The sequence below is a fragment of the Taudactylus pleione genome, unplaced genomic scaffold (genome assembly GCF_031769625.1).
Source record: "Taudactylus pleione unplaced genomic scaffold, aTauple2 ptg000184l, whole genome shotgun sequence".
Lineage (NCBI taxonomy): Eukaryota > Metazoa > Chordata > Amphibia > Anura > Myobatrachidae > Taudactylus > Taudactylus pleione.
In genome coordinates this window covers 12,309,646-12,321,878 of record NW_028284586.1, presented here as the reverse complement: position 1 = coordinate 12,321,878, position 12,233 = coordinate 12,309,646, and the positions used below count along the sequence as shown (strand labels likewise).

General features: G+C 49.6%; 1 protein-coding gene across 4 annotated transcripts in view; it reads left to right on the top strand.

Moving 5' to 3' along the window:
- Positions 1-12,233, top strand: part of LOC148519746 (BOS complex subunit NOMO3-like) — a 94,742-nt gene that overhangs the window by 62,748 nt on the left and 19,761 nt on the right. For all 4 annotated transcript variants that reach the window (XM_088476183.1, XM_088476182.1, XM_088476185.1 and 1 more), the window contains exons 26-28: positions 1,328-1,411; positions 1,899-2,009; positions 9,444-9,545. In XM_088476183.1, the coding sequence (XP_088332309.1) occupies positions 1,328-1,411; positions 1,899-2,009; positions 9,444-9,545 (297 nt within the window). The remainder of the gene's footprint in view (positions 1-1,327; positions 1,412-1,898; positions 2,010-9,443; positions 9,546-12,233) is intronic.

Genomic DNA, 12,233 nt, shown 5'->3' with positions numbered 1-12,233 from the left:
TTCTTCCAGGAGACTAGGTAGATTTATTACAGGAACCGGTAAGGCTTCCAGGCATTGTCTTACAGATGGACATTAGTTCAGTTCTTCATGAAGGCCCTGGGAAGTTTGTTTCCACATTCGAGGACATGGAGTTTGCATTCCAATCATAGGCAGTTTAGGGCTGTTGTTCTACATCACCAGTTTTGTTTATGGTATACAGCACAGGTCCACTTATGGTGAATGTCCTAGAGTTAAGGATGTGTTAAACACTATAGTTCAGGTACAACTTCTCGTGACGAAAGGACACGAGTTCAGTCAGACAATGCCACCACAGTGGCATATTACAAGGGAGGCACAAATAGCTAAATATAAAGGTGACCGCCAAGATTATGCACTTGAGACAACATTCTGGTAATATTGAGAGTGTTCATGCCAGGTGGGGAGAACTGGGGGGGCTGATTCTCCGTAGGCACATACTACAGCCAAGAGGCTGGTATCTCAACTAGGACATCTTTATATGATTGTGAACAGATTGGGTCAGCTGGACACTGACTTGTTGGTGTCTGCCCAACCTTATGGTGAAGTAATTTTGTTCAAGGACATGGTACCGACATGCGTTTCTTGTTTGTTTCATGTGATTTATTGGGTGATTTATCTGTTCCCAACAATGACCATGCTTCCCCATGTTCTTAGAGAAGGTGTCTGGGTACTGTTGATGGTGCTTGGCCATCCAAAATGGTCGTGGTACACCGCCCTTTAAGTAAAAGCCTCTTACCCAAAGGAAGGATATGTAAGCTCCAGAACGGCTTTATCATTGGCGACTATTACAACGGTGTGCCCATTGTAGCCATCATTTTTAAAAGTTTAAGTGTTTTCTGGAAACCATACTTAACATCAAGGAATTATCTGAAGGTCTGGAAGACATAGTGTTTTTGCTGTGTGGAAGGTGAGTATACCCAGCTGTTGTGGGAAGCTTTTGGACCAGTGTCTTCCAATTAAATAAATGAGAACTGGATTTTTTTTTTAACTTTCAACCTGTGGACCTTGGTTGGAAACATAACTGAATTCACTGCAGAATGGGGACATAAACAGGGAGGAACTTAAACAGCTTACAGATGTTTAAAATTCCAAAGTCCTAATAAAGACACCATATCACAATGGAAGCAGAGTCACTCAGAAAATACTGACTATGCTGGCAGACATACTTAATAAGGAAAGAAAGTGATATAATTTGGGAACAAGAGGCAGTTTACCACCCTATGCCCATTGCCCAGACCTATGTGTTGTTTTTCTACTCTCAAAATCCAGGCCTAGATATTTCTGTGACATTCTTTCAATGTATTTGCAGCCAGGGTGTACTTACCATGTGCAATTGAAATCTGAGGGAAATGATCACATTGAACGTGCCCTGCCACCATATCGTGCAATAGAGGTGAGTCCTAAAATTTATGATGAGCTGTGCCAGGTCTCCCTTTCACTATATAGAGTTGTATTCAGTGCATGAGAAATGCAGGTCCTGGCACACTTCTAAAGTAGGTAAATGTGGACGTTCCTGACCTGAAAAGAAATAGAATAGGTGCTGAGATCTCTAGTGTAATGTGCCTGGGGATGTTTGTACAGAATTGTAGAAGAACTCCATATAAATTCATAGAACTGACTATATTTTAGAGCAGTGTATCGCTGTTTCTGGGCTATTGGTTACAGTGATGTAGATGCTCAAGTCAGCGTATCCAGATAAAACACCAATGTATACAAAGAGTCGTGTGAATTCCAAAGATAAAGCTCATGAAATGTGGTATTTGTCTGTAATGACCTAGTTTGCTAGTTTCTACATTATATCCTGCATATATAGTTAGTTTGCAGTCATTCTTTTCCATCTGCTATCCAAGAGCATGCATGCTTTGTATTTTATTATTTAGGTTGGCAGCAGTGATGAAGATGATGTTAATATTATTGCCTTCCGTCAAATCAACCAGTTTGACTTAAGCGGAAATGTAATTACTTCACCTGAGCAACTGTCTACCTTACTGGTAAGTGTCCGCTTGTATCCAGTTCAGCTTTACTACATGATGTATATTGGTATTTCTGAATATGATCATTTTTGACACGCATCATACATCCTGATGGAATGGGTATGAAGTCCTGGCGGCTGAGTAGCCAGCAGCCCAAAGGGAGAAGATCCCTTGTCGGGTTTCTGATGACGGTATTGCGGCTGCCGGTCTCATAACTACATCTCTTCCTGGTCTAGTAACTGATTTTTATCATCTACCCTTGTTTCTTGCATAGACCACGTGCGTTTGTGTTCTTTTTCTTCTACAACTGAATTGTCATATCTTTATTGATTATAAGGTTCTGTTACAGCTTCTGGGTGACCAGACTGTGACGCTGTCACTTGTAGTATAAGTTGTAACTTATTTAATGGTAATGGGCATGTTATCTATTCCTTATAAAACAAAGTAAACAAACCATTGCCAGTAAGAAGCATAACTAATGGTAAGTTTCCAATTTATAATAAAAACTGAGTCTTGTTATTAAAAACTATTTTTCTACTTCAGGGTCCATAGGGTATCCACAGGATACCTTGGGTATAGGTGTGACGTCAGTCGCAGGGCACCAAAGAGTTAAGCTTTCAGCCTCCCAGGATGCACTAGGTCCCCCTCCTATACCCCGCCCCCGGGCCAAGGCACCTCAGTTTAGTTTGGTGCCCGGCCGGAGTCGGGTGCACCTGTTGGAGTGGGGGCTAGAAGAGCCCCTGAAGCTTATTCTTCATGCAGCTGTGGCTGCACATCTGGATGTACAGCATGGACAGTCAGTCCTGACGTCCATGCTGTCTTCCCTACACCCCGCCGGTACCAGAACGCCGGTACTGATCCGGGGATGCTGGTGGGCGTCTGGGGTCACAGCTAGCGGTGACCCCAGATGCTCCGGACCATGGCCGGATTCAAGGGGGACAGAGGTAAGCAGCGGGGTCCCGCGGTGGGTCCCCGCTGATCACATGGTCCTAAGTCCCCAGGCAGGGGGCTCCCTGGGGACTGGCTGCAGCGTGGAGCCAGGCGACCAACCTGCGCTTCCACTACCCCCTGGGACAGCGGACCGCAGCAGAGCGGTAGCGCTGCGGCGTCCCAGGGGTTAAATGCATGCCAGGGGAGCGCGCCTTCCCTGTCTCACAGCCGGCGCCTCCCCCGCTGCACACAGCCCTCTCTGCATGCTGCCGACTGGTCCTGTGGCAGCGCTCCTCCCCCAGGCCAGCCTCCTCTCTGCTCCTCGGCGGCCATCTTCTCCAGAACGCATGGTGAACGCTGCTGGAAGCGCTGGACGGAAGCATCGTGGTCTGGGTCCCCCCGCATACCTCTCCTCCGCTGTGGTCAGGTCTGTGTATGCAGCGCTGTGTCCTACCAGGCCCTGTGTCTGTGTAGTTGAGTGATCAGCGCTGTTAGTGCAGGAATTGTTATTTTTCTGCATTGTATGTGACTGTGCTAGCGCTGCTGCCTGTAATCTTTTCTTCTCTAAACTGTCAGCTTTATTACTGTCCCTGTTCTTTCTGCTAAAGCCCTTGCGGTGCGGTGCTGCAGGGTGGTCTCTCGCCTATTTAATACTTAATTGGTGAGAGAGGTCACATACGTGGTGCCATCATGTCTGAAAGTGATTTTCCCCTCCGGCTACAGTGTACCACGTGCAAAGTACCGTTAGCGGAGGGGGAGGGTAGCGCGGAGGGCCTTTGCCGGCAGTGTTTGTCCATGGCGCGGCCTATTACGGTTACAGCACCGGTACAGGAGCCGCCCTGGGCTTGTTTCGCTCAGGCGTTAACAGCTTTAGTGGGCCAGTTAGCTCCGCAGCCCGCGTTTACTCCGATGGGTTTGTCCCAGCAGTCTGTGGTGTCGTCACCCATGCAGGGGTTCCCACGACAATTGGTGGTACCCCACAGTCTCCCTATTTCCCCGCTCCCGGGTTCTCAGGAGCCAGCGTGGGTTAACTCCCTGACAAGTTCTGTACAGCACTTGTCGGATGTGTTGCAAGGGGAGTCTGTGATGCGGTCTCATAAAAGGCCGGTGGCGTCTCTGTCCGCTCCTTATGAGGATGACGAAGGGACGTCTGATGATGGGGAGATTCTAGATCCTTACGATCAGGAACCTCTCCATACTAAGGACGCTGATGCTAAGTCCAAAGTATATATTCCTGGACTTATTCGGGCGGTCCGCACAGCCTTGGTGATTGAGGACGAAGTTCCCCCAGCGGCTAAATCTAAGTATGCCTTTTTCAAAGATGTGAAGGGCGATGCCACAGTCTTTCCTCTTTCGGGTCAGTTGGTGGACCATTTAGAGGAGGCGTGGAAACAACCTGGCAAAAGATACCAGCCGCAGAGACGCCTGGCGGTGGCTTATCCGTTCGCGGATAATTATTTTGCGAAGTGGGAATCCCCTCCACAGGTGGATTCTCACGTGACCCGTCTTGTCCGTAGTGCCACATTGCCGATGCCATCCATGTCCTCCCTTAAGGATGCTACGGACCGCAAGGTAGAAATCTGCCTGAAGTCCGCTTATTCCCTTGCTGGGGGGGCAGCACGGCCGGCTATGGCCATTTGCTGGGTTGCCAGAGCGATGGAGCGCTGGGCGGATTCATTAGAGGCTTCTTTTGAATCCGACTGTCCGGCCGATCAGGCGGAGTTGATTGGCAATCTCCGTGATTCGGCCACCTACATCAACGAGGCGGCTCTAGACATTAGTACTCTGGTGTCTAGAATTTCTTCAGCAGCGGTAGCTGCTCGTCGCACCTTGTGGCTGCGATCCTGGAAGGCGGACGCAGATTCCAAGAAAGGTCTGGAAGCGTTGCCGTTTACCGGAGAAGTTCTCTTCGGTCCGGATCTGGATAAGATTGTGGCCACGCTGGCGGCAGCCAAATCTGCCTGTCTCCCGTCGGCCGCTGCTCCTTCTGGTTCGGGACCATCGTCCTTTCGGTCATCTAGGGCCCAGGGCAGGCCCAAACCACAGTCGTTTCCTCGACAGGCTGGCCCTAAGAAATCGGTCAAGCCCCGGAAGCAGGCATGGAGTACCAGACGTCCGGCCCCCAAGCCAGATGGCAAGCCTGCGGCCTGACGGTCCGGGCCTCCCTTTGGGGGATCCCAGGGTGGGAGGCCGCCTGCTACAGTTCGCCCAGTGTTGGTCGACCACTACGACAGACACTTGGGTTCTGGAGGTGGTTTCCCACGGATACGCCCTCTCCTTCCGGCACAGACCCCCGGCTCGCTTCTTCACCACGGGTCTCCCATCAGACCGGAACAAGGCTACGGAGCTGCGGAAGGTATTGCACACTATGCTCCAGGCTGGAGTTATAGTGGCGGTTCCATTCTCCCAGAGGGGCCAGGGTTTCTATTCAAATCTATTTTTGGTACAGAAACCCAATGGGTCATATCGTCCGATTCTCAACCTCAAAGCACTCAACAAGTCTTTGCGGGTCCCGAAGTTTCGGATGGAGACCCTACGGTCCATCATTATGGCGCTGGAACCTGGGGACTACTTGGTGTCATTGGACATACAGGACGCTTACCTGCATGTCCCTATTCTTTGGCGCCATCAACAGTTCCTCAGGTTTGCAATCAGCAGCGACCACTTCCAGTTTCGGGCGTTACCTTTTGGCCTGGCAACAGCACCACGTGTTTTCACCAAGGTGATGGCGGTCATGGCGGCTTCTCTGCGGCTGCAGGGAGTCCGCATGTTGCCGTATTTGGACGACCTGTTATTGGTGGCAGGATCTCCAGAGCTCCTGTTACGCCACTTGGACCTGACCATTGCACTGCTGCAACGGCACGGCTGGCTAATCAACTGGCAGAAGTCCACTCTAATCCCGTCTCGGAGGATTCTGCATCTTGGAGCCTTATTGGACTCGGGACAGCAAAGGATCTTCGTGACGGAGGACAAGATCTCTGCTTTACAGTCAAGGGTGCGCAGTTGTCTGCACAGCCGCCGGGTGTCCTTACACTCGGCGATGAGGTTACTGGGCTCCATGGTGTCGGTGTTCGACATGGTGGAATACGCCCAGTTTCACTCCAGACCTCTGCAGCACCTGATCCTGTCCAAGTGGAACGGGCTGACTCAGTCTCTGAAGTCCCAGACGATTGTGCTCACCCAGGAGGTTCGCCTGTCCCTTACGTGGTGGTTACAGACGACCCACCTCAACAAGGGACGTCCGTTCTGGGTTCCAAATTGGGTCCTGTTGACAACGGACGCCAGTCTTCGGGGCTGGGGAGCAGTTTCGGGTCCACACTTGTTCCAGGGCAGGTGGACGCCGACAGAAGCGGAGCTTCCAATAAATATCTTGGAACTCCGTGCGGTCTTCAATGCTCTCCAGCAGGCACAGCGGTTTCTCCAGGGTCGCCCGGTGCAGGTCCAGTCGGACAACGCTACCACCGTGGCCTGCATAAACAGGCAAGGAGGAACTCGCAGTCGGGCGGCTCTCGTAGAGGTCTCTCGGATCCTGGTTTGGGCGGAGCGCAATCTTCCGGCCATATCAGCGGTCTTCATCCCGGGAGTGCTCAATTGGGAGGCGGACTTTCTAAGTCGCCAGGACGTTCATCCGGGGGAATGGTCCCTGCACCCGGACGTTTTTCAACTACTGGTGGACAGGTGGGGTCTTCCAGAAATCGACCTCATGGCGTCCCGGCACAACAACAAGTTGCCGGTGTACGGGTCTCGCACAAGAGACGAAGGGGCGTCTCTGGTGGATGCTCTGTCCGTCCGGTGGACGTTCCGGTTCGCATACCTGTTCCCTCCGGTCTCCCTTCTTCCACGGGTAATCCGGAAATTCAAACAGGAAGGAGGGACGCTCCTGTTGATAGCTCCCGCGTGGCCCAGACGGCACTGGTTCTCAGACCTTCAGGGTCTGTCCGTGGACATTCCTCTGCGGTTGCCGCTACGACCGGACCTTCTGTCTCAGGGTCCTTGCCTTCACCCGGACCTGACTCGGCTGTCTTTGACGGCGTGGCTGTTGAGACGGCCATGCTGAGGTCCCGGGGGTTTTCCAGCTCTGTGGTGCGTACCATGTTACGAGCTCGGAAACCGTCTTCCGCGAGGATATACCATCGCGTGTGGCATACGTTCTTCCAGTGGTGTCGACCGAGAGGTTATGCACCGCGGGAGTTTCGTCTGTCTCGGATTCTCGCCTTCCTGCAAGCGGGACTAGATCATGGGCTTCGCCTTGCTTCTTTGAAGGTACAGGTTTCGGCCCTATCTGTCTGGTTTCACCGTAGGATTGCTACAATCCCGGATGTGCGCACCTTTATGCAGGGTGTTCTCCGCATTCAGCCGCCCTTTGTTCCACCTGTGGCGCCTTGGGATTTGGCTGTGGTCCTGAGGGCTCTCCAAGGACCGCCGTTTGAACCACTGGGCTCAGTGGATCTTAAATGGCTAACAGCTAAGACTGTTTTCCTTCTGGCCATTGCTTCGGCCAGACGTGTTTCTGAGTTAGGGGCTCTTTCTTGTAGACCCCCTTTCTTGGTTTTTTATGGGAACAGGGCAGTGCTCCGCACTCGGCCCGAGTTTCTTCCCAAAGTTATTTCCCAGTTTCATATTAACGAGGAAATAGTTGTTCCGGCCTTTAACTCACCGGGTCTTTCCGTGGGTGAGGCCTCTTTGGATGTTGTGCGGGCCTTAAGGACTTATGTTGACCGCACTTCTTCGTTTAGGAAGTCGGACGCTTTGTTTGTCCTCTTTGGCTTCCGTAAAAAGGGTTGGCCTGCTTCAAAGCAAACTTTGGCAGCCTGGATCCGTATGGCTATTTCTGAAGCTTATCTTCATGAAGGCCTACCGGTCCCTACTTCTCTGAAGGCTCATTCCACTAGGTCTGTGGGTCCTTCGTGGGCAGCTCGACGTGGTGCCTCGGCAGTTCAGATCTGCAAGGCTGCTACGTGGTCTTCTGTCCATACCTTCGTGAGGTATTACAGGTTTGACACCTTCGCCTCTCAGGATGCTTCCTTCGGGCGGCGGATTCTCCTTTCTGCACAGGAGCGTCCCCACCCTTAAAGGATACTGCTTTGGGACATCCCCAAGGTATCCTGTGGATACCCTATGGACCCTGAAGTAGAAAATATGAGATATGGTAAGAACTTACCCTTGTTATCTCTATTTCTACGAAGTCCATAGGGTTCCACAGGACTCCCGCCCTGTCGCACCTGTGCTGCAGATGGGCTTTGCTCTGGTCACCGGTTTTCCGTCTCCCTCTGGTGAGAATGTGATTCTTGTATGTGTCCAGATCTTTGTTCTCTCTCTTCCTTCTCCTCCTCCGGCCTATGGCTTGGTAACTAACTGAGGTGCCTTGGCCCGGGGGCGGGGTATAGGAGGGGGACCTAGTGCATCCTGGGAGGCTGAAAGCTTAACTCTTTGGTGCCCTGCGACTGACGTCACACCTATACCCAAGGTATCCTGTGGAACCCTATGGATTTCGTAGAAATAGAGATAACAAGGGTAAGTTCTTACCATATCTCATATTATCAGTGGTCTTTGATTATTATTTTAAATTAAGAAAAAAGAAACAGAGTGCTTTGGTTCAACACTAGTAGAATAAGTCATTGTCCTATTTTGTAAAAGACCAATAAAATATGCAAATTGATCACATAGCACACATTATAAATATATATATATATATATATGTATGTATGTAGAAAAATGTGTGTATATATCCCTCCAAAGTGATGAATTGTCACATACATATCTGTTCTTAAGGAAATTTTATCTAATTGTATGTAGGTACTTATATCTTTAAAAGCATGTGTTTCAGAGGTCTTGCACAATGTAGCAGAATATATTAGGTGATATAAAATAGCAGGTTCCACCAGTGAAAGCAAGTTCAACTGCAGATGATCCATGCAGCCTGTGTACCCCTGTAATGCAGTCAGTACTGCTCAGAACAGCGCTATGGTAGGGGCCGTGGAGGTAGACTCAACAGAGTAACCGGGGTGCACGGACACCACAGAAGTTGATAGCCGCTTGATTAATCAGCTGTTATGGGACTGTCCACACAGCCCTATTAGAAGAGCAGTGTCCCTTCCCTGTAGTGGATTAGATTGTAGCAAGCATATAGCAGCATTAAAGATGGTCAATACCCAAGATCCTTGATGAGTTTCTCTGGTTACACCCCAGTGTCCTCAGTAGAAATGAGTGTAGTTGCTTCAAATCGTTATATTTGACTTGAATAACTGCTTTTAATATTTTGTTTTTGTGGAAGCCCCATCCCCTCCATAAAGAAAGGAAACATCAAAAGCAGGTTATTTTGTATAGCACTGACAGTTGGTCTGGTCGTTGAGGTTCAAAGCACCTCTGGTCATGAATCATGTAAAATGCTACACTGGAACATGATTCATTGTTTGAAGAATTATTAACAGTTTGTCAGAAAGCTATGTGTGACACAAATATAACAATACAGTATACACATTTTATTGTAAATATTCTTATGCTCTATTTTTCTTTATGTAGGTAAAGCTCTATAAAAGTGACAACTTGGACAACCCAATACAGTCAGTGTCTCTGGGGCAGTCTCTGTTTTTCCACTTCCCCCCTCTGCTCCGAGATGGAGAGGTAATTATTTCTTTTTTTTGCATGGGTTTATATTACGGCATAAAATAGAAAGTTGAGGATGCCCATCCCTGGGTATACTATAAGTGGAGCCCTGCATTTGTAGTAGTGGTTCTACTGAAATGATGTATAGTTACCAATAGGGCAAGAGTGGGCCCTCAGTCTTGTAATAAATAAGGCCTCGATTACTGTGTGGGATTATACAGAAAGTATACACTATGTTCTCGCCCTTTGTATCATAGTTAGAGCCATGCCCAACACCAGTCTCCTCTTCATTGGTGGCTGAAGACACAGCCTATCATTTCTATGGGACCAAGGGACATCACTGTAGTATGAGGTACACAATATCTCATCCATGTTATTACTTCCTAGCCAACTGACTGTTATCATAGCTCCAGCCACAGGTGATGAATATAATAAAAGTATTGTACTCTGTACTGTTTTAAATCCAGAGCCAAATTGTAAAAGTACTAAACAAGAGCATCAACTTTCCTACTCCTTCAATTTGCTTTTTTTTTTCCCCTGTAAATTATTTTTGAGACCTGAAAAATGGAATGTACATGAGTAAAACATGCACATATTAACAGTAGCATTTTGACTGTATATATTTGCCATTCCTAATGTAGGTTTGTGCATTAAAGAGAAGCAAACTGCATGTTTCTGTTATAATAGCAAATTGGCTTTAGAAGTGAACCTATTCATATATAAATCATTAAATATTGTAGATTTTCCCAGTTTTTATTTTAATTGTTTATATTACATTTGAGCTTTCAAAAAATTACCCTGTAAGTCATCCCATGGTAATGGATAACTGACTGCAAAAAAAAAAAGCCTGCACTAAATGATAGAATGCAGAAGACACATATTTGCTAACATATGGTAAGGTGCCTCTGCTAAGGTGGTCCTAATACTAAATAATAATAGGCAAAAAGTTGAACCATCTCCAACGCTGGAGAAGGGAATAAATAAATATGAACTTGGTGTAACATAGGGTAAGCTGTGTATCTCACACTAATGCTGTGACTAAACTATCCCTTACACTCAGCAAGAGCTAATATTTATACTGGGACTGTTCTAACGAATATCACAGCTTTTACCACATATAATGATCAAAACCTTTTACTCATTATAGTGAGCTATATTATAAATCAGGAATGACCCAAAAGGAATGTAAATGATCTAAAATAATATTTTCGACTTCAGGGTCCATAGGGTATCCACAGGATACCTTGGGGTATAGGTGTGACGTCAGTCATCGGGCACCAAAGAGTTAAGCTTTCAGCCTCCCAGGATGCACTAGGTCCCCCTCCTATACCCCGCCCCCGAGCCAAGGCATCTCAGTTTCGTTTGGTGCCCGGCCGTAGTCGGAGGCACCTGCTAGAGGGGGGCTTAGAAGAGCCCCTGAAGCTTTTTCTTCATGCAGCTGTGGCTGCACATCTGGATGAACAGCATGGACAGTCAGTCCTGACGTCCATGCTGTCTTCCCTACACCCCGCCGGTACCAGAACGCCGGTACTGATCCGGGGATGCTGGTGGACATCTGGGGTGACAGCTAGCGGTGACCCCAGATGTTCCGGACCATGGCCGGATTCAAGGGGGACAGAGGTAAGCAGCGGGGTTCCGCGGGGGGGTCCCCGCTGATCGCATGGTCCTAAGTCCCCAGGCAGGGGGCTCCCTGGGGACTGGCTGCAGCGTGGAGCCAGGCAACCAACCTGCGCTTCCACTACCCCCTGGGACAGCGGACCGCAGCAGAGCGGTAGTGCTGCGGCGTCCCAGGGGTTAAATGCATGCCAGGGGAGCGCGCCTTCCCTGTCTCACAGCCGGCGCCTCCCCCGCTGCACACTGCCCTCTCTGCACTGTGCTGACTGGCCCTGTGTCAGCGCTCCTCCCCCAGGCCAGCCTTCTCTCTGCTCCTCGGTGGCCATCTTTTCTGAAGCATGGTGAACGCTGCTGGAAGCCTGCATTGGAAGCATCGTGGTCTGGGTCCCCCTGCATACCTCTCCTCCGCTGTGGTCAGGTCTGTGTATGCAGCGCTGTGTCCTACCAGGCCCTGTGTCTGTGTAGTTGAGTGATCAGCGCTGTTAGTGCAGGAATTGTTATTTCTCTGCATTGTATGTGACTGTGCTAGCGCTGCTGCCTGTAACTTTTTTTCTAAACTGTCAGCTTTATACTGTCCCTGTTTTTTCTGCTAAGCCCTTGCGGTGCGGTGCTGCAGGGTGGTCTCTCTCCTCTTAAATATATAATTGGTGAGAGGGGTCACATACGTGGTGCCATCATGTCTGAAAGTGATTTTCCCCTCCGGCTACAGTGTACTACGTGTAAAGTACCGTTAGCGGAGGGGGAGGGTAGCGCGGAGGGCCTCTGCCGGTAGTGTTTGTCTATGGCGCGGCCTCTTACGGTTACTGCACCGGTACAGGAGCCGCCCTGGGCTTGTTTCGCTCAAGCGCTTACAGCCTTAGTGGGCCAGTTAGCTCCGCAGCCCGCGTTTACACCGATGGGTTTGTCCCAGCAGTCAGTGGTGTCGTCACCCATGCAGGGTTTCCCACGACAATTGGTGGTACCCCACAGTCTCCCTATTTCCCCGCTCCCGTTTTCTCAGGAGCCAGCGTGGGTTAACTCCCTGACGAGTTCTGTACAGCACTTGTCGGATGTGTTGCAAGGGGAGTCTGTGATGCGGCCGCATAAACGGCC